The sequence below is a fragment of the Petromyzon marinus genome, chromosome 35 (genome assembly GCF_048934315.1).
Source record: "Petromyzon marinus isolate PM22_M1 ecotype Great Lakes invasive population chromosome 35, UKy_Petmar_22M1.pri1.0, whole genome shotgun sequence".
Classification (NCBI taxonomy): domain Eukaryota; kingdom Metazoa; phylum Chordata; class Hyperoartia; order Petromyzontiformes; family Petromyzontidae; genus Petromyzon; species Petromyzon marinus.
In genome coordinates, this window is record NC_133701.1 from 6,022,525 (window position 1) to 6,048,056 (window position 25,532).

At 50.5% G+C, this 25,532-nt stretch overlaps 1 protein-coding gene and 2 non-coding genes across 5 annotated transcripts in view; 2 read left to right on the forward strand and 1 right to left on the reverse strand.

Annotated features, from left to right (window-relative positions):
- The window catches only part of LOC116948902 (sodium- and chloride-dependent glycine transporter 1), a 111,588-nt gene that overhangs the window by 11,227 nt on the left and 74,829 nt on the right, over positions 1–25,532 (reverse strand). For all 3 annotated transcript variants that reach the window (XM_032966146.2, XM_032966145.2, XM_076071883.1), the window contains 11 exons: positions 20,243–20,374; positions 18,265–18,447; positions 17,406–17,526; positions 16,682–16,814; positions 12,786–12,920; positions 11,515–11,618; positions 6,416–6,653; positions 5,630–5,764; positions 4,644–4,743; positions 3,376–3,476; positions 98–268 (listed from right to left, as the gene is read on the reverse strand). In XM_032966146.2, the coding sequence (XP_032822037.1) occupies positions 98–268; positions 3,376–3,476; positions 4,644–4,743; positions 5,630–5,764; positions 6,416–6,653; positions 11,515–11,618; positions 12,786–12,920; positions 16,682–16,814; positions 17,406–17,526; positions 18,265–18,447; positions 20,243–20,374 (1,553 nt within the window). The remainder of the gene's footprint in view (positions 1–97; positions 269–3,375; positions 3,477–4,643; positions 4,744–5,629; positions 5,765–6,415; positions 6,654–11,514; positions 11,619–12,785; positions 12,921–16,681; positions 16,815–17,405; positions 17,527–18,264; positions 18,448–20,242; positions 20,375–25,532) is intronic.
- On the forward strand, positions 10,055–10,126 carry TRNAQ-CUG (transfer RNA glutamine (anticodon CUG)). Its single transcript has one exon. It is a non-coding gene; the product is annotated as a tRNA-Gln (tRNA).
- Positions 15,880–15,951, forward strand: TRNAQ-CUG (transfer RNA glutamine (anticodon CUG)). Its single transcript has one exon. It is a non-coding gene; the product is annotated as a tRNA-Gln (tRNA).

Consider the following 25,532-nt stretch of genomic DNA (forward strand, 5'->3'; position numbering starts at 1 on the left):
CCGCTCCCCCACACGATCCACTCCTCCTGTAAGCACCGACTGTAAACCTTGCGCGAGTGAAAAAGACCAGCGGGCCCAGATCTCCTCCCCCGCTCACCTCCAGGAAGGTCCCGTCGGGTAACCTCCAGAGGTGGTAGATGGCGTAGCCCGGGATGCAAATGACGGACGAGGTGGCCATGAGGATGCCGAGGGCCTCGGCCCAGCGAGGGAAGAGCTTCCCCTCGTAGCGCAGGGGCTCGTACTGCACCATCGAGAAGATGAGGATGAACTGAGGAGCAGAGGTGGGGCAAACAAAGAGGGGGAAGTAAGCTCGCTGCGTGCGGAGTCGCATTTCAGCGACGCCGCTGCCACCACCACCACCAGAACCGCCTGCCTGGCATTGATCTTCCGCGTAAATTAATAAACAAATAGTTGATTTAAACACTTTGATTTGAAGCTTTCGTGACTGCAGGAATGACTCTTTGGTTCTTTCGGTAAAGTCACGCAGAAAGAAAATAAATTAAGTAATAGAATACACGACGTTTAGATTGCAACACAAGCAACCGTCATCATGTAGAACTAAATTTGAGAGAGAGAGAGACAAAACACAAATTTAGTTCTACCTGATCACGGCTGCGTACATAATTTCAGAAATACATTATTCATATAATTATATGTATTTAGGGGAAAGGTGGTAAGGGCTACAACGCATTGCCGAATGGGTGGAAAGGGAAGGGTGGGATGGTCAGACAGCGCTGTGTAAAACAGTGGACAGCGCTAAACAGTGGATAACTATAAATAATAGGAATACAATTTACGGTTGTATTGCGCCTTCACCGTAGCGACACGCCTCGGAGCGCAGTCGTTCATTCTCAACAAACGGCGGAAGTTGCGGCCAATGAATGACAAGTGGATAATCAAATCTCTCTCTCCCTCTCTCTCCCGTGTGCGACCGCCGCTACGCACTCCACAGCGTGGACCGTGTGACTTTACACTGCCCCCAAATAAAAGCCTCAAGGCGGCGGGTGGCTGGGTGAGTGAGTAGGTGGTTACATGGGTGGGTGAGTGAGTAGGTGGGTGAATGGGTGAGTGAGTGAGTAGGTAGTTAAATGGGTGGGTGAGTGAGTCATTAGGTGGGTGAATGAATGGGTGAGTGAGTGAGTAGGTGGGTGAATGGGTGGGTGAGTGAGTAGGTGGGTGAATGGGTGGGTGAGTGAGTGAGCAGGTGGGTGAATGGGTGTGTGAGTGAGTGAGTAGGTGGGTGAATGGGTGGGTGAGTGAGTGAGTGAGTAGGTGGGTGGGTGAATGGGTGGGTGAGTGAGTGAGTAGGTGTGTGAATAGGTGGGTGAGTGAATAGGTGGGTGGGTGAATGGGTGGGTGAGTGAGTGAGTAGGTGGGTGAATGGGTGGGTGAGTGAGTAGGTGAATGGGTGAGTGAATGGGTGGGTGAGTGAGTAAGCAGGTGGGTGAATGGGTGGCTGAGTGAGTGAGCAAGGTGGGTGAATGGGTGGGTGAGTGAGTGAGCAGGTGGGTGAATGGGTGAGTGAGTGAGTAGATGGGGGAATGGGTGGGTGAGTGAGTGAGCAGGTGGGTGAATGGGTGGGTGAGTGAATAGGTGGGTGAGTGAGTGAGTAGGTGGGTGAATGGGTGGGTTAGTGAGTAGGTGGGTGAATGGGTGGGTGAGTGATTGAGCAGGTGGGTGAATGGGTGGGTGAGTGAGTGAGTAGGTGGGTGAATGGGTGGGTGAGTGAGTGAGTAGGTGGGTGAATGGGTGGGTGAGTGAGTGAGTAGGTGGTTGAATGGGTGGGTGAGTGAGTGAGTGAGTAGGTGGGTGAATGGGTGGGTGAGTGAATAGGTGGGTGGGTGAATGGGTGAGTGAGTGAGTAGGTGGGTGAATGGGTGGGTGAGTGAGTGAGCAGGTGGGTGAATGGGTGGGTGAGTGAGTGAGAAGATGGGTGAATGGGTGGGTGCGTGAGTAGGTGGGTGAATGGGTGAGTGAGTGAGTAGGTGGGTGAATGGGTGGGTGAGTGAGTGAGTAGGTGGGTGGATGGGTGGGTGAGTGAGTGAGTAGGTGTGTGAATGGGTGGGTGGGTGAATGAGTAGGTGGGTGAATGGGTGGGTGAGTGAGTAGGTGGTTGAATGGGTGGGTGAGTGAGTGAGTAGGTGGGTTAATGGGTGGGTGAGTGAGTGAGTAGGTGGGTGAATGGGTGGGTGAGTGAGTGAGTAGGTGGGTGAATGGGTGGGTGAGTGAGTGAGTAGGTGGGTGAATGGGTGGGTGAGTAGGTGGGTGAATGGGTGGGTGAGTGAGTAGGTGGGTGAATGGGTGGGTGAGTGAGTGAGTAGGTGGGTGAATGGGTGGGTGGGTGAGTGAGTGATTAGGTGGGTGAATGGGTAGGTGGGTGAATGGGTGGGTGGGTGAATGAGTAGGTGGGTGAATGGGTGGGTGAGTGAGTGAGTAGGTGGGTGAATGGGTGGGTGAGTGAGTGCACTCCATCAAGACTCAGACAAAGCACTTGAATGGCTGAATATTTTTAGAAATGAATCTCTAATAGTTACTCTCTTCGTGACCGTTTTTCAAAAAAACGGGGATTGTCAGACGGTCCCCACTCTCTACAGTAATTTTGCTGTGCTTTTTACACCTGATGAAGGAAGCTTGTGTTGCCTCCGAAACGTCGTGATTTAATTTAGTTGTTTTCATTTTTGTTTTATTTTATAAGACATTTTTTTTTTTACCTACGTGACTTTACTGAAATAACTGGATGTGCTTCACGTAATGTTTTTTCAGGTTTGTTGAATTATTGTCTCTCATCTTTTTGTTGTATTTACCTCCGTGATTTGTTCTTGACACCTGATGAAGATCGCTTGCGTTGTGATCGAAACGTCGTGATTGTTTTTTGTATTAATATAATTTTATTGTATTTCTACATACGTGACTTTACCGAAAAAACCAATGAGCAATTTTATGCAGTCACGAAAGCGTTAATACTTTAATACTTTATTAGTATGGATCCTTGCAGTCACGAAAACTTGAAATCTAGAAGGTCCCCACTGAGTTGTCGGGTTGTGCCGCGTGCCGTTGTTTGGCTCCACGTCCGGCATTTCGCACCACACCCTGGGAGCTTCTTCGGGAACCCAACTTCAACTCTCAAAAAGGACGCCCGCAGTAGTTTGTGGCGAAAGCTTTAGAGAGTAAATGCTGAACACGCGACCCGACCCCGAAAAACCATGGCACCCGCGTGATCCCTCTTGGTCCCTGCGTGACCTCGCGTGGCTTCCGCGTGACCCCTCGTGACCCCGCTCAGTCTCTGCCTGACCTCTCGTGGCTCCCGCGTGACCCCTCGTCACCCCGCGTGACTCCACTCGACCCCGAGAGGACCCCCCGCGCGTGTTCACGTACGAATATGATGGCGGGCGACACGAAGCACCAGCACACTTTGAAGAAGACCGGCGGTTCCCTGCCCAGCATCATAGCCACGTCCTTGAAGTATTTCCGGAAACCTGCACAGGTGGAGGTGGGAGGGCGAGGGAGCAAGGAGTGGGCGGCGTGGTTAGGGCAGGCGAACCTTTACACGGCTCAAACACACACACACAACGCAACCGATGCTGGCCAAGCATTTCCATGCAGGTGATGTATGTATGTTGAACTGCTTTCGCACCGTACGTAGCCAACCGTGCTAATCGGAGATGTGGGGATGAGTCTCCAAAGATTCTCAGTGTGGGTTTCGTTGGTAAATATTTAAAAGTATTTATTATTGTTGTGATTACCCATATGGTTCTCTAGGAAAATACTTGGGCATAGTATGTTCAACTTGATAAGCCAAATAAAAAAAAGGTAACCCACGCTATCTTCACTAAAATGTTTTGCAAATCTACTTAGTTATCTTTCTATATATAAAAAAACTGTATCATCTCCCCACACATGATAGCAGCATTAACTTAACTCACTGTTTTTCATCAACTTGAATCGACCACCTCGCGACAAATCCCTACTCTCTGGACGATGATGAGCTCTTGTGTGTTACCAAGTTGCTATCTGCCCAGGCCATCCCTCAATTATAGGCAGGGACGTTTTATGGGACCCTTTTTGTCGGTATTAAGGTGATGAGAAAAAAAGAATAGGCTTTACCCTTTACCGGCAATAATATAGGAGGTGTTAAGATGTTCAAATACCAAAATAGACACCTATCGGAAGGCATCAAGTCTGCATTAAATACACATCATGCTCGTGGTAAAACATGCAAACGGACGTGCTTTGATGAATAAATAATGTATGCATTGTCTTTGAAGCTGAATGGCCTATACCAGAAACTAGGTCTTGTCTTACCAGTGCCAGACCAGAAAACGCCAAAATATGTTAACAGCACAAAAGCAATGCGAATATCAAGGCATTAACAGCTCTGATTGAGCATCTTAACACCTGTATAATTGCCGGAAATGGTAACACCGAGTATTACTATATATTTTTTTCCTTTCAGAGACGTTTTATTTAAAAGCTGTAAACACAAACTGAGAACTGCCGAGTCTTAACTAAACCATGGCTGCCCTGGCGCGCTATGATGATGATGATGATGAGCGCTATTCGATTTGTACACGCCGTAGGTAATCGGGGAGAGTTTACAAAGAGAGAGAGACAAGCGGAGCTGGCACGGTGGGTGTGTTAGTGACCGTAAATCCAGTTGATCCCGATGCACAGGAAGCAGGAGATGATGACCAGAGAGAAGCTCGCTGCGTAGTTGTCCAGCAACAGGATCCAGTAGATGCCAGCCTGAAGGTGGTTGTGTGGGGGGGGGGTGGGTGCAGGTGTCGAGGGTGAGGGGTGCAGAGTTGAGAGTTGGGGGTGCGGCGTTGGGGGTATGAGGGCGGCAGTGTTATGGGGTTGAGGGCGTGCGGGGTTGGGTTGGGAGGTGAGGGGGTACAGGGTTGGAGGGTGTAACAGGAGCAGCACTGTTTGAGGCACGCGCAGTGAGCAGCGTGCAGCCGTACAGGTATGCCACTTTCTGCATTGTGTTCAAGCAAGCGGGCGTGTGGGTGTACAGGTGTGCAAGTGTGTACAAGCGCTTCTGTACCTGCGTGGTGAGCGGGTAGACATATGTGTAGGCGTGTACACAGGTGCGCACGTGTACACAGGTGCACACGCGTGCCCATGGTCCCTAAGGAGCATGGTTCTAGCGGCGGGCAGAGAGAGCGCGTGTGAGGACGTAGCAGCCCGATTGGCTGGCAAGGGCACGTGACAGGACAGGGTAAGGATGTTGGCCAAAGGTGACAGAAGGGACATGTGATGTCAGGCCCAGAGTCTTCTAGAGAGTTCTAGAAGGGGGCGTGGCCGAGGCGGAGCCGGGCCACGCTGAGGGGCATCAAAGGGAGGTCCTGAGGTCCGATCCGGGCTGTCCACTGGAATGGAACCCGCTGTGCTACGTCTCTTCGCTCTTCGGTCTTCACGCTCGGCATTGTGGGTAGGCAGTGCGTTAACTGACCTGACCCGGTTTTGTAGTTACCCCGTGGTGGTTACCACGATATAGTTATCCCGTTGTTACGTTTATGTAGTTACCCCGTTGTGGTCATAGAATACACGTGTTGCCTCCAAAGTCAAGGGTGTCTCTCACGTGAACCCACTACGCGTGTATACAGGTGCGCACGTGTTGTGCAGGCACCTGCGTGGTGAGCGGGATGCCCAGTAGGAAGCCGACCACCGCAACCCCGAGCGTCACGAACGTCTTCCGCCGGCGGATTGTGTCGCTGCCGATCTCGTCCACGATGGCCGTTACCAGCGTCTCCAGCAGACAAAACTAAGAAGGGGTGCAGACAACGGGGATCGACGATCAATCGATCGTCGACACAAAGACAGAGATAAAGATTCCGCCATGTAGCCTTGACAGACTGTTGGGGCAAGTGCTGTTAGCGGGCACCTATGAAGGCCGGCACGGCACACAAGGGGATGGGTGGCCAGCACCACGCCCGGTCACCTTTGTCTCCCCAGTGGCGATGTTTACAAACCGTACCAGGTACTCATTTGAGGCTGAGTCGACTTAGGGGAGGCCCAGAACCGGTTCAGATAATCGTCACCGGTTTTGGTGGCCGTGACGGGAATCGAACTCGGGTCGCCGGGTAGCTGGTGCAGCACGCTAACCGCTACACTACACAAACACGCAAGGGTCCATGTGCTCGTAGAGACCGTTTGTCAATCCACTGCTGGATGAGGGCCTCCCCACGCCGTGCAATAATGATAACGATGATGAAAACGATAATGACGTTGATGATGAAAACAATGAAGATGATGATGGTGATGATATTCATGACAATGACAATTAAGATGGTCATATAGCAAACAACTGAGATGATGACGACAATGACGTTGAAGACAACGCTGATGACGACAATAATGATGAAAATGATGACGACGACATCAACAAACACCGACGCCGCCGCTCGCCATCCACCTGCGTGCCGAGCCCCAGCAGGATGAGCATGAAGAAGAAGAGCACGGACCAGAGCGGGGAGATGGGCAGCAGCGTGAGGGCCTCGGGGTAGGCCACGAATGCCAGCCCGGGGCCCTGGTCGGCCACCTGGGACACCTCGACGCCCAGGTGGTGAGCCATGAAGCCCAGGATGGAGAAGATGACGAATCCGGCGTAGACGCTGGTGCCGCAGTTGGCCAGGGTGATGATCACCGTGTCCCTGGCAAACGGTGGAGGGGGGCGGGGAGGTTTTCCGTTTTGAAAGCGAAACGAACTCTCCGACCCAGGGCCGGATTTAGGCCTAAGCTAAGTAGGATTCTACAGCTCATAGGGCCTCACATAATGTGGGGGCCTCAATAGATGGGGAAACGAAATGTCACGAGGTTTCACGTTTTACGTAATCGGTTGGACTCGCGAGGGTATTTTGTCCACTCTTACACGTGAATAATTATTGTCCCATGATGCTACTGCAGCTGCTGCGTTTGCAATGGTTGCACAAGTTCAACGAACAATAACCGAACTCAACACAAATCAATAACGACACAGTGGGCGGGTGTGTGTGTGTGGCCTTGCAGTAAAGCCATTTAAAATAGGTGACCTTTTCGGCAAAATGACCCCTTTTCAGTTGAGTGTGCGTCCAGTTTATTTGTTACACGGATGATGGTTCCGTAGTGTTTGGTCAGGTTTCACGGCTCTCTTCACACGGGAGATCGAACCCGTGGTGCCGCGTGAACAGGGCACCAGCATCAGCAGCATCAGCGAACAAGACAAATGCATTCATACATTGTAGAAAACGAGTACAGGGTCCTAAAGATATTTGGCACAGACATAGCGTAACATTCGTCGCACATAGAGAGGAAAGGCAGGGTGATAGAGTCGGTAATTCGGGTTGGAGACTGCACTTTCCAAGCCGGCTGGACATATCTATATATAATTATATATATACACCAACCACTTACCAACCATCTTCGTATAAATTTCGATTTAAAGCTTTCGTGACTGCAATGATTCATCTTCTTTGGTTCTGACTTTAACATAGCTATTTCTGTGACCAGTTACAAGCTAATCACTCAGCTATTTCAATGCTAAATTCTATGCTAATTCCTTTGTCAAGGGGTGCCTCTGCGGATGTGTATGCTTTAACTTAGCTATTTCAATGCTAAATTCTATGCTAATTCCTTTGTCAAGGGGTGCCACTGCGGATGTGTATGCTTTAACTTTTAACATAGCCATTTCTGTGACCAGTCACAAGCTAATCACTCGGCCATTTCAATGCTAAATTATATGCTAATTCCTTTGTCAAGGCGCTTTGTTTCCTCTCACACAGCTTAAAGGTCGCGATCTGAACGTGGCTCTTTCAATCCAGCGCTGTCCTACCAGACAGTCTCGTCCCTTCACATGATGAAGGCCGCTTGTGTTGTGGCCGAAACGTCGTGAGAATATTATTGCGTTATTTTATTTGATCAATTTATTACTTTATTCTCATTCTACGTGGTGACTTTACCGAAAGAACCAAAGAAGAACATCTTCGTATACCAACAAAAGAAGGTGGCAAATGGACCGTATAGCCACACGCACGCATCCGATCTGTGAAGCCTGCTCCGAGGCAATCTGGTGAGCCCCCTCCGCGCCTCTGTGGAAGCCCATGCGAGCTCAATTTGCAGTGGCGATGTAATGCGGGAGTTGGGGGGGGGGGTTTCTGCCGAACACCGGTGGTGGAAGCGGTGGAAATTGCCTTGCAAGCCGCCGCATTAAATCACTCGAAATTACTTTCGGCGGTGCTTCGTCTGCTGCTCGCTTGCTGCGTTGGCAGCGGTGCACAGAGCACAGGTTGCAAGAACGCATCCGTCAATCACACCGCGTGACCTTCAAGGGGGGGAGCGGTGGGGGGGGCAAATGTATCAGGCATCGTTTCGGGTAAAAAGGGCCGGTGCTACGAACGAGGCCCGTTGCCCGAAACGTCGCCTCATCTTTTATTTGTATTCTCCCTTTTGAAGGTCGCAGTGTGGTTAAACGATGTGTCGAGCGGGTTTTTCTTCTTCTGCTTCCATAAATCACCCCACGGTGTTAAAAGCGCCTGCTGTAGATGGAGAAGTGAACCCAGGAGATGGAGTGGCTGTGAACAGGAAGAGTGGCTGGGAGTAAGAGGAGTTCTAGATTTGAAGCTTTCGTCACTGCAAGGATCCATACTCTTTGGTTCTATTCGGTAAAGTCACGTAAAAGTATAAAACAAGAAAAAATAAAAAATAAAATAAATAAATAAATTCACGACGTTTCGGCCACAACACAAGTAGCCTTCATCAGGTGAAGGGACCAGACTGTCTGGAGGACAGCGCTGGAGTGAACACAGCCAAGATCAGACCGCGACCTTTAAGCTTGCGTGAGAGGAATTAAGGTGCCTTGACAAAGGAATTAGCATAAAAATTAGCATTTAATTGGCGGACTTAGCATGATGAACGGTGTAGAGAGGGGGAACATGTGCAGACCGGCGAGGGGGGAGGGGGAGTTTACATATTTATGGTGTGAAAAGGGAATTTAAGCAGCTGCGAAAGTTTGGGATACCACTACTTTAAAAAATATACTGTACCATTGAAAATTAGTTTAATGTTTGGTTCGATTTAGAACATCTTTCCAATGGTTGCACACGTTCACATAAGAGGAGTGGCTGTGAAGAGGAGTGGCTGGGAGGAAGAGGAGGCGTGGCTATGAAGAGGAGGCGTGGTTATGAAGAGGAGGCGTGGCTGGGAGGAAGAGTGGCTGTGAAGAGGAGTGGCTGAGAGGAAGAGGAGGCGTGGCTATGAAGAGGAGGCGTGGCTATGAAGAGGAGGCGTGGCTGGGAGGAAGAGTGGCTGTGAAGAGGAGTGGCTGAGAGGAAGAGGAGGCGTGGCTATGAAGAGGAGGAGTGGCTGGGAGGAAGAGTGGCTGTGAAGAGGAGTGGCTGAGAGGAAGAGGAGGCGTGGCTATGAAGAGGAGGCGTGGCTGGGAGGAAGAGTGGCTGTGAAGAGGAGTGGCTGAGAGGAAGAGGAGGCGTGGCTATGAAGAGGAGGAGTGGCTCGGAGGAAGAGTGGCTGTGAAGAGGAGTGGCTGAGAGGAAGAGGAGGCGTGGCTATGAAGAGGAGGAGTGGCTGGGAGGAAGAGTGGCTGGGAGGAAGAGGAGTGGCTGGGAAGAAGGTGGTTTCATAGATCTGGCGCGGAGAGGGGAGTTTTCGAGGCTGGTTTGAAGTTGGGTGGCAGACCGCCAGGGAATAATACCCAGCAGGTGTCGTAGGCTTGAGCTACGAGGTGGGTAAAAGATGAATGCGCAGAAATAGATTCTTGAATCTTATCTGCGTGAAGCTTTTGAGCTTTACGCTCGATTTTTTTTTCCACCGGGCACTCCGATCGATTCATTTCCTCGCAGATTATTGGCTATGCCGCTGCTGCTGCATTGGCAGCGGTGGCACAAAGCACAACCAACAACCACTGGACACATTCCGTCAACAATACTGTGTGGCCTTCAAAGGAAATATAAAATATATGCGACGTTTCGGGCAATGGCCCTTTTTCACAGTGGGGTTTCCGACCACATCGTCTTGGTGGCGTACGGCTAAGGGTTTTCACGGTGAGGTGTTTCTGCGTGGAGGTTCCATGGTGTAATGGTTAGCACTCAGGACTCTGAATCCTGCGATCCGAGTTCAAATCTCGGTGGGACCTTGGAGTAGTATTTTGTAAATATTTTCAGTTGTAACATTAAACAAAAACACAACGTTTATAATGAGGACACTTCGGGGCAATGGTTTTGTATCGAAGAGTGACCCGCATTTGTTGTTGATCAGAGCGTACGCTGCTTTTTTGCGTACATTTGCAAGCGTAACGAGTAACTGTGGATAAGGGGTTGGTGCACACGTGACACAATACATTGCACTTCTGAAAAGCGGCCAGGAGATGGCGGTACAGCAATTGAATCGTACGGCACGTGGGAGGGTTATTCCCTTTGTATGCGTGCTGGTAAGGCCCACTGAGCTCTGTTTTAAGAATTGACCTGGCCACAAATGACAGCTCAACGAAGTGGCTTATCACGTGGAAAGGTATAGCAGCCAAATACTCTAATTGCATGTTGATTCTAAATGTAGAGGGAAAAACCGGATGACCCGGAGAAAAATCCACGCGAGCACGGGAAAGAGCACATGCAAACTCCATGTGTACAACAGGCGTCAGGGTCGGCATCGAACCCACGACCTCCTGTATACTAGGCGAGGTAGTTAACATCTCCTAGCCACTGTGCCACCACGGTGACGTGGAGTTTTCTCCAGGTATGATCCCACAAGCAAAACAACTCGTTCATGGATTTGCTCAAACATCCACACTGGAGCAGGACCCTTCTGCAAAGGAGTCCCGAGACTCCTTCACGCTTTCCTTGGGAAAAGGGCATGATGATTATAATTGGTTATTATAATTATTATTATAACTATGATTGCTATATATTATTGGTTCTTTTGGTAAAGTCACGTAGTGGTGCTAACGTTAAAAATAACCGCCACTTTTTTCAAATTTTCTTGTTGTGGTTTTCACACCTGATGATTATTGCTTGTGTTGCAGTCGAAACGTCGTGAGAATTTTATTGTTTTATATTTTTATCATTTTATTGTTTCCCTTCTACGTGACTTTACCGAAAGAACCAAGAATATGAATCCCTACAGTCACGAAAGCTTTAAATCAAAACTATGATTGCCCCCAAAATACAGGGAATTATTTTACAAAGACAGAGAGAGTTTACAGGTCAGGGCATTCATTTATCATGTCCCATTTACTACCCAAGCCAGAGGTGGAAATTCCACATTCCTATGCCAAAGTGGAATCTCTCCACAGGACAAGCGATGTTGAGTTCCCTGGACAAACGGAAATCATTGCTATTATTTTTACAATTCAGAAAAAAAAGTCAAAGTGATTTCCTTGTCAAATGAGCAGCATTGCGACACAGCGATCATCACCTGCTCACATCCCTGAGCCAGCAATGGGAATTCCACGCTCCTATGGCGGAGACAAACTTGCATAGGATTACTACTATTATTATAATAACTACCATCATTATAATGACTCACTTGTAGCAGTTGTTGTGGAACTTGTTGTAGGAGGCCATGGTGATGAGGCCGCCCCACGCACAGCCCAGAGAGAAGAAGATCTGAGACGCCGCGTCGCCCCACACCTACAATGACAAAGATCCCCCGTGTAGACTTAACAGACTGTTGGGGCAAGTGCTGTTAGGGAGCATCGCAAATGAATGCCGGCACGGCACACGAGGGGGCGGGCGGCGAGCACCACGCCCGGCCGCCTTTGTCACCCCAGTGGCGATGCTTACACACCGCACCAGGTACGGGAAGTCATCGACTTACAAACGGGGTCTGTTCCTAGGTTCCGTTCGTTAGTAGGTCGGAATACAATAATGTACTGTATTTTAATGCACATTCGATGAATGTTGTCAAGCGTGTTACGGTTCAACAAAATAGGGAAGCATTGTTAAACTCACGAATAAGAAGAAACATTTGCATAGAACACTCTAAATAGTTCCGCGGTTCGGTTCGCAAGTGCGCGTTCGGGTGTTGGTAAATCGGGGACTGCCTGAAATAATTTCAGGCTGAGTCCACCTAGGGGAGGCAGTGGTGTTGGTAGCTGTGAGTGGGACTCGAATTCGGGTCATCGATTTACAACTAACGCTCCGCAACTACGCACACACGCACCCCACCGGGGAGACGGAACGACAAAATTAGTTTGTGTGGTAGCTGGCGCTGAGTGGATTGTTGCCTTGAAAGATCGTGGCAGGTGGAGGTGGCTTGGGGGAGGCCTTCATCCAGCAGAGGTGATCGACCGTGACTAGTGACGACCATGATGACAAATGATGATGTTTAAACACCCATTCATTGGCTGAAAACATCTGCAACATGTATGCATGTTCAACTTCTTTCGCACCGTACACAGCCAAACATGCTCATCAGAGCGAAATGAGTTATCAATCTATATTCAAAAGGGCACAGCTCCAGTAGCTTCCTAATATCAGAAGGAAGTGTTCCGGACGGCCGCAGAAGCTCGCCTGAAAGCGCTGCGCAATGCGGCGACCATATTTGTTTGAAAATAGATATGCAGAGGACTGCAGAGCTTGAGCAATTGTTGGCAGCTTCGTCCTCACGAACTGGCTAGCTGTCTGGCTGCCTTGCAGCTCGTGCCTGTGGTTCTTCAACAACTACGAGCTGCAATCAGCACGAACGACGACCGCGACAACGATGACAACGATATAGAACCCCTACGTCACGCTGCGATGTCGCTTGCGTGCGACGCGCGCACCCGTGTCTGTCTTGATGCGCGGCGTCTAAGGTACCTTGGCCTGCAGGATCTTATCCCACTGCGGGGTGAGGTAGTAGGAGATGCCCTGGATGGCTCCGTCCAGCGTGACGCCGCGGATGAAGAGGATGAAGAGAACGACGTACGGGAATGTGGCGGTGAAGTAGACCACCTGCGATGCGTAAGGGGGGGTGGAAGGTTGGGGGCAGGGCAGAGGGAGGTGAAGGGATTGAGGGGGGGGGGGTAAGCAGTACGTGAGCACACGTGGAGGCGGAAGAGCTGCAGGTAACGCACGTGGAGGTGACGTCACACTTACGGGTGGCGGAAACACACCTAGAGATTGGGCAAATACAGGTAACACACTCCGATATAACGTCACATGTATAGGTGGAGGAGATACAGGTAGCACACCTGTAGGAGGAACAGACACACGCAACACACCTGGAGGAGGACCAGACAGATAACACACCTATATCTGGTCGCACACCTGTAGATTGAACAGTTCCAGGTAGTGCACATGAAAGTCGAGCAGCCACAGGTAAAGCACACTGAGGTCGAGCACTTGGAAAAAGAAACATTTACACACCTACATCATTAGATCTCCTACACACCTATAAAGGTACACGTCATACGTAACGCGCCTGGCAACAGGCATCACTGCAGGTCACACACACACACACACCTGGAAATCAACGTTATAGGTAATACACCTGGAGATGCAACAGATACAGGTCACACACATGAATTCATTCGCAATAGCTGCTCCTTCACAGCGCAGAGAGAGGCGTAGTGACCCCTCCGCATGCAGAAGGGAAAACGCAATGTGGCCAATTATATTCGTTTTATTTGTTAAGGCCACGGCGTTCTTGGCGAACGCGTTGAGGGTTTCGCGTGTTGCTATTTGTTCTCCACTGCCAAAGCAACAGCGGCGCCAGTAGCAGCGGCGGCATCGGCATCACCGAACAAATAATTCATCAAATGATTTATCCAGCCGCTGCCACCCACAGCTGTTCTGAACGAGCTGGCATGAGACGCACCGCAGCCCTCTGGCACCTCTGTCTGTGCGTGGCGGTCGCCCATTCCAAGCACTATTCGGTCGGCTCAGTCCCTGTTTCGTGCCCACGAGATCGGACGCACTCCGGTCGATTTGATTTAGAGCCTACGGTCACGGATATTGGCACGGTTGGCTACGTACGGTGAGAAAGAAGTTCAACATGCATACGTGAACATGGGTTGTGCTTTGCTTAGCCTCGTGCCAAAAACAATCACGTTGGATTTTAAAGTTTAGCCGTTTTGTATTTGGTGTAAACTATAATTCATTATCGCGTGACCTTTGCTTTAAAGTGTCTGTAGGCGTATTATACACTTTTTAAAATATAATTCTTAAACGTTAATTAGTTAAAATATTAATGCTTGTAAAAAAAGAATCGGCTAATATATCCAAAGTTCAATTTAGCAGCGTTCGCTCGAGGCACTGAGTAATAGTAGAGGCGCGGGTAGTAGGAGCACAATCAACTTCTACGAATCACATTCAAACATATGACTAGGGACTTAGAGACTGGTGCTGAGAGCGTTAGAGAGAGAGCGGGGGAATTTATAGGGAGAGTCAGAGAGAGAGAGAGGGGGTGAAAGGGAGACAGGCGGAGAGAGCGAGAGAGGGGTACGCAAGGAGAGAGGGAGGTGGAGAGAGGGAGACGCAGGGAGACAGGCGGGTGGAGAGAGTGAGACAGTGAGAGAGGCAGATGGATAGAATCAGAGAGAGGGGGAGACAGTGAGGTCCAGAGAGAGAGAGAGGCGGGGGAGACACAGGGAGGCAGCGAGATGGAGAGAGAAAGCAAGCGAGACAGGGAGAAGGCAAGTCGAGAGAGAAAGAGAGAGTGTAAGAAAGTTGGAGTGAGAGTGTGAGATGTGAAGAGCGCGGTTGGGTGATATTGGGCGATGTTAGCGGTGGATGGCGTTGGGAGGCGGCGCCCAGTTTCTTTGGGGGGAGGGTGGAGGGGGCGATAGCGGTGGGGGGTGGAGGAAGGAGGGAGCCACGGCCCCAAGGCCTCCGGCTTGGGGCCGTGGGAACCCTCGGGATGCGAGGGAGGGGTCAGCACGGCGATGAAAAGGGGCCAGAAATTTGTGGCCATTGTTCGGGGCGTGCGCGCCGCTAAAACCAAGTCAGCCCCCCAACCCCCCCCCCCCCCCCAATGGCCCTGGCCCCCCGGCCCCCCACCTCAGTCCCATTCCACCCGTCTCGGCTCGATCGATCAATCTTCTTCCTCTTCTCCGCAAAGACGAAAACGCCGTCACTGCAACCGCTGTGTGGCCGGGACCACCCCAGATGCACGCGGGAGCTCTCACGGAATAAACACAAAGCCGTGGTTCCCTCCTCCTCCTCCTCATCTCCCTCCTCGTCCTTCCCCTCCTCCTCTTCTCCTCCTCCACTCTTCCCATCCCTCCCCGTGGCTCTCCCCATCCCCCTCCCCCCCCGGACTCTCACTCCTCCCCATCCCTCCCCTCCGGTACCCAGAATCCGTTAGCCGAGCTGAGAGGCCGTCATGGCAATGTTAGTGAGCGTCTAGTAAGGGCGGCGCGACGCGGTGCATGCGGGAGGCGCGCTCTCACGGTGGCTAGGAGATGTTAACTACCTCGCCTGGTATACAGGAGGTCGTGGGTTCGATCCTGACCTTGATGCCTATATACTTGGAGTTTGCGTGTTCTCTCTCTCTCTCCCCTTTGTCACGTTGAATTTTCTCGAGGTCCTCCGGTTATTCCCTCCACATTTAGAATCGTCGTGCGTTCAGAGTATTTGGCTGCTATAAACATTTTCGCGCGATACGCCACTTGGTTGATCTATCAATTGTGGCCAGGTCGCTTCCGAAAAAGAGCCACACAGCTCAGTGGGCCTTACCTGGTAAAAAGAAAATAGTTTAGTTTGAGTTCGTGTGGCACACACCATACGCACGCAAGACCACCTTTGTCTCCCCCCGTGCTGATGTTGACTTTGGCGTTGACCGAGCGGCGAGCGATCGATGGCACTTTGACCGACTGCGAATGCAAGCTCAGCTGGCATTGAACCTGGTGGACAGTTGTGATGGGTCTAGGATGTGACCAAGAGTCATCTTAGTGAGAGACCTCAGTGTGAAGGTTCCATGGTGTAATGGTTAGCACTCAGGACTCTGAATCCTGCGATCCGAGTTCAAATCTCGGTGGGACCTTGGAGCATTATTTTGAAAGTGTTTTCCATATATGTTTTTTTTTATTGTAATTAATTATATTGAGTAAAATAAAAGTAATGGTTTGTGCATATATCTGAGGTCTCTAAAATTAGTTCTCGATCAAAATGAGCTGCTTCTGTGCGAACATGCACGTGCCGTTACGTATCATGCTGGTAGTGATAACACGTTGCACTTGCAGAGGTGGTCAGGAGATGGCAGTACTGTACATAAAAAGTATTCCTGAATCCATCTGTGCGGAGTTTGAGTGTTGTCTGCCTCGCATGCACGCTGGGTTTTGTCCAGGGTCTCCGTTTTTCCCTCCCACACGAAGCCAAACTCTCATGAATGCAATTTGCCAACACATCCCAATGGAGCAGCAGCATCCTCCTGAAAACGAATCTTGAGACTCGGTGAGACTTTCCTAGATAAATAAATTCCATTGTTGCTGTTGTTATATATATTGAACATCATTCGCCAACACATATGTTAACATGTTGGTACCGTGTGAGCTTTTCATAGATAAATAAAGGGCCTCGAAGTATGATCGCAAGATTGGTGGGGGCAGCAGATAACGGTGAATTATTATGTGCCTAACGTATGTAGGTACGTTGAACTTCTTTCACACCGTACGTAGCCAACCGTGCTAATCGGAGATGCGGGGGCAATGACCAAGCGGAGCGGAGGAGGAAGCGGAGGGTGGCGGCAGTAGGCAGTGGGGTTCAAAGGTCACCTTGCCGGAAGATTTGATTCCCTTGATGAGGCAGAGGAAGACGACGACCCAGGACAGGGCGAGACATCCGAGCAGCGGCAGGCGAACCTCACCAAACTCTCCGATGCTGTCCGACAGACGGAGCACATAGTACCTGGCAGGGGTGGGGGGGGGGGGGGGCACACAGGACAAGGGGTGGAGAGTGAGGGTTATGGTCAGGGCTGGGTTTAGGGTTCAGATGGATTGTGGGGAATTTCGGCAGGAGCGGCTACTAGCTGGATGAATGGAGAGACTGATGGACAGCTCGATAGATTGACAGACAGATGTACCCTCAGACAGACTGACAAGATAGAGCAGATTATCTAGCAAAAGAATAGTGGCAGACTAAATGGATGAGTAGACTGAGAGACAAGGAACATATACAGTAGAGACAGATAATACAGAGACGTTGATAGGGGTGTAATGTACGAACAATGGCGAGTGATATCTAAACCAGCCATAAGTCCCTGCTTATAGTAGTGAGTTACTGCGATCTCTTACAGAACTGACGTAACGTGGGCGGGGCGGTGCTATATCAGCTAGAGGCTCGCGGGAGGCTCTAGCAGCTAGCAGCTGGCATTAGCCTCTAGCAGCTCGAGTGCGGCTCTAGCAAACTAGAGGCTCACTCGATCATCGAGCTGCTATCTGCCGAACGATCCATCTCAGCCCAGCGAGGGACTCGGAGCTCGACGAGTACCGCACTCACTTCCAGAACTCGGAGCTGGGGCTGGCGCGCACCGCCCCGTGCACCAGCTCGGACGCGTTGGCGAGGATCGCGGTGGCGGGGCCCACTTCGACCTCGGGAACGCGGCTCGTGTTGGCCGTGCCTGTGGGACACAGCGGGGCGACGGGCAGAGGGTGACAAATACTCTTTGAGATTGGGGGAGGGGGGGAGGCGGGGAGAAAAGTAGAGATTTTTTTTGGGGGGGGGGGGGTTGGGGGGAGGAGGGGGCTGAAACAAGTTGTTGTTGTTGATGTTGTCATAAGTGAAAGGGTGCGTAATTTGTTTTGTTTATAAGAAGTTAATCTCAAAAAAACACGAGAGTGCGAGGTTCCCGCACGAGCTCAAGGTTCGCCAATTGCGTCCGACTACCCTGTGGCAGTCCGGGCGCGGTGGCCTTGCCCTCTCTCTCTCGTCGATGGACTTTGTCCGATTAGCTTCGACTGTGCGGGGGTTACCGAATGCACTCCATGAAATCTGAATTACAGGTATGACGCAACGCATCTGAAGTACTGACCCCCTGATTTACGGAAACCCCCTGCGCTTACAGAACCCCCTTCATCGCCAAACCCCTAAATGACAGAAGCTCTCAATATTGGCCCCTCCCCAACCCAATCCCTGCTCCCCCCCACCGGCCCCCCAAATTTACAGCTGAATCTCTCAAGCAACCGGAATCCGATTGAATTCCGGTTGATACTTTCTGTCGGGGTGGAGCGGGGGCGAGGGGCGGCGAGGGGGGCTGGGTGGGACGGGGTGGGGGGCGGGGGAGCGGCGAGGGGAGCGGCGAGGGGGGGTGGCGGGGGGAGCGGCGGGGGGTCACCCGCGCCCGGCAGCCGCCACTCGCCGTTGAGCGGTGCCACGGGATCGTAGACGCTGGTGCACTTTTCGGTGTTCCACGGGTTCCCGCAGAACGTCCAGGGCAGCGACTGTGTGAGCGACGCGAAGAAGTAGTAGAAGGAGATGCAGATGACCACGTTGTAGTAGATGCCGATGTAGCTGGAGACGACCATCATGCCGTACCCGACGCCTGCCGGCGGGAAGAGAACGGAGGGAAGGGTGGAGGCGACACTACTATTATTGTCATGATTGTTATCATTGTTTTTACCTACCAGGTAAGGCCCACTGAGCTGGACGGCTCTTTTTTCAGAAGCCACCTGGCCACCAACGGGAGCTCACTGAAGTGGCTCATCGCGTGCACACTCCTAGCGGCCAAATGCTCCTAAACCCATGACGTTGGCTCTAAATGTGCAGGGGAAACAACCGGAGGACCTGGGGAAAAAGTGCAGGGTGGGGGGTGGGGGGAGTGGTAGGGGTGGGGGGAGCGGTAGGGGTGGGGGTGGGGGAGCGGTAGGGGTGGGGGGTGGGGGAGCGGTAGGGGTGGGGGGAGCAGTAGGGGTGGGGAGTGGGGGGAGCGGTAGGGGTGGGGAGTGGGGGGAGCGGTAGGGGTGGGGGGAGCGGTAGGAGTGGGGGGAGCGGTAGGGGTGGGGAGTGGGGAGAGCGGTAGGGGTGGGGGGAGCGGTAGGGGTGGGGGCAGTGGTAGGGGTGGGGGGAGCGGTAGGGGTGGGGAGTGGGGGGAGCAGTAGGGGTGGGGGGAGCGGTAGGGGTGGGGGCAGTGGTAGGGGTGGGGGGAGCGGTAGGGGTGGGGAGTGGGGGGAGCAGTAGGGGTGGGGGGAGCGGTAGGGGTGGGGGGTGGGGGGAGCGGTAGGGGTGGGGGGTGGGGGGAGTGGTAGTGGTGGGGGGAGCGGGGTAGATTAGGCCGAGAGCGGTTAGTGGCACAAGCAACAACGATGTTGTCCACCACCACCACCACCATGATCATCAGGAGTGAGTGTTCACTGGCACTGCGCTGGCAGTGGTCGGGGCGTGCAGACGACATTACTTGCGTGAACTCCTGTTTCGAGGGTGGCTCCTGATGAACGAGCCGTGCTCTTTCCTCTCCCTCCCTCCCATCCCTCCCCTCCCTCCTTCGTAGTCGTGAATAGGGGGCGGCGAGTGGTTGTTGTCCGTGCCACGGTCTCTTCTGTGTGACGACCACAGCCTAACAAACATCGTCACCTGGACGATGCTGTGCTCCCCATGGTGTAAAGTGGTTGGCGAAGTGCAGTCCCCAACTCGTACCTCTATTCTTTGCCTGAAACAAAGCCCCGCATATGTTTATATTTGTTTACTTTCAAGGCCAAGGTGGTATTGATACGAAGGGATTTTTTGTCGGTTTGTTATTTGTGATCATCAGCGTTTCATTTCTCACGGAATATTTTTTTTTTCCGGAGACTCCGATCGGCGCATGACGACTCAGCACAACCATAGCGAGAGGTAAACTGGATGCGGTGTGCAGATGTGCACAGCTGAGCACGTGTTACTGCGTGAACATACAGATAGACGAATGTTTGTTCATGCAGACAGGTGACTGCATGTTGGGTACAGCTGTCAACAGGTCAGTGCATGCGGGTTTGGGGAGTGGTAGTGCAACGGTTAGCGGCGCTGTGCCAACCCCTAGGTCGACTCAGCATCAAACAAGTCCTCGGTGTTGTGTGTGAACATGGCCACGTGGGTGACAATGTTGCTGACCATCCACCCCCCTCGTGTGCCGTGCCGGCCTTCATAGGTGCTCGCTAATGGCACTTGCCCCTGTAGCCTGTTAAGGCTATACGGGGAATCTTTGTCTTTGTCAAGGTGAGTACAGACGATTGTCGGCGTTTGCAGGTAAATGCACTCAGGTTTGAACACGAGGACATCCCTGCAGGTGAGTGCACGCCCTGCACACAGGTGTGAACAGGTGAGTGAGTGCGTTGCACAGGTGCGCGCGACATGCGAGCGCGTGCCTTTGAAGAGCGGGTTGACCTTCCAGACGCCCAGGCAGCCGAGGCTGGCGAACTGGCCGAAGGAGAGCTCCAGGAAGAAGAGGGGGATCCCGCAGAACACGAGCATGATGAAGTACGGGAACATGAACGCCCCTGCAGCGCGCACCGCCGGTCCCGGGGAGGGGGTGGGGGCGACAGGGAGGGAGGGAGGGGGCGGCAGGAGGTGAGGACATCGCTCACTCACTTCCCGTGCAGCCCACGGTCCGGGATTACATCGAGAGGCAAGAAGCGACACTCGCCGGCGGCAAGGGACGACGTCGGACTGCGTGTGTCCACGTTGGGCCCCGTGTAGAGCACCACCACCCCCCCCTCTCCCCCCATCTCTCTCTCTCTCTAGTGAGCTCGCGAGCTCTTCCCCCATGCGCTACCGCGGCCATCCGACTCAGCTGCTGAAGGCGTCGCTACGCGTTGGTGCGTGGCGACGGCCCTGAGAATTGAAACAGCTCGACACGTGGCCCGACCCGAAAAGCCACGCTTTGATGACGACGGTCGGGATGAGTCGTCGGAGAGGGGTGATGGCCGCTGGTCAACATCATTTTACGGTATGGCAACCCAAGGAGACTTGGGGAAGGCTTAATCCAGCAGTGGATTGATTACAGCTCATGTGGATCTGTCCTCCGTCACTTAAAAAAATGCTTCATCCAGCAGTGGATACACCATGGCTCATGATGGCAGACCATGGGAAAAGTCAGCCAGCCCTCCCTGCCCCCACCAGGCCATTAGCCTTGACCCTGACCCTGACCCCGACCCATCCGTGTGGATCGCGCATCGCTCACTGAGCCAGGCGTGGTGCTGCACGCCTCTGTGACCTATTTACTGGACTGGATGTTGAACGTCTTTCGCACCGTACGTAGCCAACCATGCTAATCGGAGGTGAGGGTTGGTGGGTCATGCAGAGATTCGTGAAACCCCCCGAGCTGATGTAGCCAAGAGGTGGCAGCACAGCAAGAAGGTTCATTAACCTGCTATGTATGTTGGAAAGGTGCTATCCCCTCGCACGTGCGGTGGGTTTCCTTCCACAAGAAGCTAAATGAGAATTATTTAAAATTAACATTGGCCAATCTTCATCACCACTTTTTATTTACTTTTTTATTTAACCAGGTAAAGCTACTCTGAGCTATGTAGCTCTTTTTTTAGAAGCGACCTGGCCACAAATGGTAGCTCAACGAAGTGGCTTGTCACATGGAAATGTATGGCAGCTAAATATTCCAAACGCATGTTGTTGATTCTAAAAGTGGTGGGAAAAACTGGAGGACCCGGAGAAAAACCCACGCGACGACTGGGAGAGAGAACACGCAAACTCTAAATATACAGCAGCAGGCATCAGGGTCGGGATCGAACCCATGCCCTACCTGCATACCAGGCAAGGTAGTTAACATCTCGCCACCGTGGCACCCTCCTGAACGTGAGTCCTGATATTCAGTGACACTTTGCTGGATAAATAAATCCCATTGTTGTTGTTGCTGCTGCTGTACAGTGAAGGAAAACAGTATTTGATCCCCTGTTGATTTTGTACGTTTCCCCACTGACAAAGAAATGATCACTCTATAATTGTAATGGTAGGTTTATTTGAACAGTGAGAGACAGAATAACAACAACAAAAATCCAGAAAAACGCATGTCAAAAATGTTATAAATTGATTTGCATTTTAATGAGGGAAATAAGTATTTGACCCCCTCTCAATCAGAAAGATTCCTGGCTCCCAGGTGTCTTTTATACATGTAATGAGCTGAGATTAGGAGCACACTCTTAAACGGAGTGCTCCTCATCGCAGCTTGTTACCTATATAAAAGACGCCTGTCCACAGAAGCAATCAATCAGATTCCAAACTCTCCACCATGACCAAGACAAAAAAGCTCTCCAAGGATGTCAGGGACAAGATTGTAGACCTACACAAGGCTGGAATAGGCTACAAGACCATTGCCAAGCAGCTTGGTGAGAAGGTGACAACAGTTGGTGCGATTTTTCGCAAATGGAAGAAACACAAAAGAACTGTCAAGCTCCCTCGGCCTGGAGCTCCATGCAATATCTCACCTCGTGGAGTTGCAATGATCATGAGAACGGTGAGGAATCAGCCCAGAACTACACGGGAGGATCTTGTCAATGATCTCAAGGCAGCTGGGACCATAGTCACCAAGAAAACAATTGGTAACACATTACGCCGTGAAGGACTGAAATCCTGCAGCGCCCGCACATATACATGCCCGTCTGAAGTTTGCCAATGAACATTTGAATGATTCAGAGGACAACTGGGTGAAAGTGTTGTGGTCAGATGAGACCAAAATGGAGCTCTTTGGCATCAACTCAACTCGCCGTGTTTGGAGGAGGAGGAATGCTGCCTATGACCCCAAGAACACCATCCCCACCGTCAAACATGGAGGTGGAAACATTATACTTTGGGAGTGTGTTTCTGCTAAGGGGACAGGACAACTTCACCGCATCAAAGGGACGATGGACGGGGACATGTACCGTCAAATTTTGGGTGAGAACCTCCTTCCCTCAGCCAGGGCATTGAAATTGGGTCGTGGATGGGTATTCCAGCATGACAATGACCCAAAACACACGGCCAAGGCAACAAAGGAGTGGCTCAAGAAGAAGCACATTAAGGTCCTGAAGTGGCCTAGCCAGTCTCCAGACCTTAATCCCATAGAAAATCTGTGGAGGGAGCTGAAGGTTCGAGTTGCCAAACGTCAGCCTCGAAACCTTAATGACTTGGAGAAGATCTGCATAGAGGAGTGGGACAAAATCCCTCCTGAGATGTGTGCAAACCTGGTGGCCAACTACAAGAAACGTCTGACCTCTGGTTGCCAACAAGGGTTTTGCCACCAAGTACTAAGTTATGTTTTGCAGAGGGGTCAAATACTTATTTCCCTCATTAAAATGCAAATAAATTCATAACATTTTTGACATGCGTTTTTCTGGATTTTTTTTTATTATTCTGTCTCTCACTGTTCAAATAAACCTACCATTAAAATCATAGATTGATTATTTCTTTGTCAGTGGGCAAACGTACAAAATCAGCAGGGGATCAAATACTTTTTTTCCCTCACTGTATATGACATTGACCACACATGTGTTAACATGTTGGTGCCATAGGATTTTTTTTAACGTAAACTTTAATATATATTTATTTAATTGATTGCCATTGTGACTTATGCTGTAATTAAATGAAATTGCTGATTCGGTGCGTTGATGCATTATGAATGGAGATAAGGCCGTGCTGGCTATAATATTCGAAACAGGATATTAAATATTCATAGAGGACCGTATTACTGGGTTTTATTGCCGTATTTTAACTGAATTTTTAAAAGTCAAATCAAACTGGCTTCCCACGCCGCTTCCATCCTCCTCCAGCGAGCGTCTGGAGAGGCTCATGACCACGGCAGAGGCGAGTAAAATCCATACGAGCACCCACAAATTGGTACTCACTTCATTCACGTGAAAGGGATTAATGGGTCGAGTCAATTTATGAGTGGGGTTCAAACCGGCAACCTCCATATCGCGAGTTGATTCGTTCTAACCGCTGTGCCACCTCGCCACCTATACAACAACATCACCACAACGACTATTTTTGTCATGATTATTATTTACCGTATTGCTCTCGCTTCATCAGCCTTCATCTATCCACTGCTGTATGAAGGGCACACCCGAGCCATTGCCGGCCCTCACTGTCCTGTGATGTCGCAAATCATCAAGATCATTTGATGGGCAACCTAGTTAGACTGGTTAGACTAGTTATATTGGTTAGATTGGTTAGACTAGTTAGACTGGTTAGATTTGTTAGATTGGTTAGACTAGTTAGACTGGTTAGATTTGTTAGACTAGTTAGATTGGTTAGACTAGTTAGACTGGTTAGATTGGTTAGACTAGTTAGACTGGTTAGATTTGTTAGATTGGTTAGACTAGTTAGACTGGTTAGATTTGTTAGACTAGTTAGATTGGTTAGACTAGTTAGACTGGTTAGATTGGTTAGACTAGTTAGACTAGTTAGACTGGTTAGATTTGTTAGATTGGTTAGACTAGTTAGACTGGTTAGATTTGTTAGACTAGTTAGATTGGTTAGACTAGTTAGACTGGTTAGATTGGTTAGACTAGTTAGATTGGTTAGACTAGTTAGATTGATTAGATTGGTTAGACTATTTAGATTGATTAGACTAGTTAGACTGGTTAGATTGGTTAGACTAGTTAGATTGGTTAGATTGGTTAGACTAGTTAGACTGGTTAGATTTGTTAGACTAGTTAGATTGGTTAGGCTAGTTACACCAGTTAGACTGGTTAGATTGGTTAGACTGGTTAGACTAGTTATATTTGTTAGACTGGTTAGACTGGTTAGACTGGTTAGATTGTTTATACTAGTTAGACTGGTTAGACTAGTTAGATTGGATAGACTGGTTAGACTATCTTCTTTGGTTCTTTCGGTAAAGTCACGTAGAATGAGAATAAAATAATAAAATAAAATAACACAATAAAATTCTCACGACGTTTCGGCCACAACACAAGTGGCCTTCATCAGGTGAAGGGACGAGACTGTCTGGAGGACAGTGCTGTAGACTAGTTAGACTAGTTAGATTGGTTAGACTGGTTAGACTGGTGAGACTGGTTAGACTAGTTAGACTAGTTAGTGAGCCCTCCATCAAATCAGTGAGCCGCAAGCTTGAAATCGCGCTTGTACGCAGCCGCTAGATTCTAGCTCCTACGCGCGAGCCGATTTCATCGCTCCATCTCCGTAGCCGACGTCACCGCTGCGTCCTGTGCAAGCCCGTTCACTTTGACATACGCCGATAACGATGCATCGATTAATCATTTTGATTATCGATACACCCATTGCCATTTTAATTTACGGCGTCCAATTCGCCTTCACGACGATATTAATTAGATAATCCATAGAAATTGAGAGATATAGAAAAAACTTTAATCGTTCTGACAGCTACAGGCTTAGTGCGGCCTGGAAGCGTATTATTAAATAATACATATTACAATTCCTTATAGGGGAAACACATACTAATTAACTGATTACTAACGTAGCATATAATTACAATAACACACATTACAACTCATTACTAATAACAAGTTACTGATTACCAATCTATTATATAATTACAATATCCCCCCCCACCCCGCCTCAAATCGTCGCACCTGAATGAGTTAAATGATGACGTCACCCTGCTGCTGCTCTATCTAAGACCGGGAGCAAGTGAAGGGCTTCACCATTCTGGCGAATTGCCTGATGATGCTGGATGTAATTACCAGC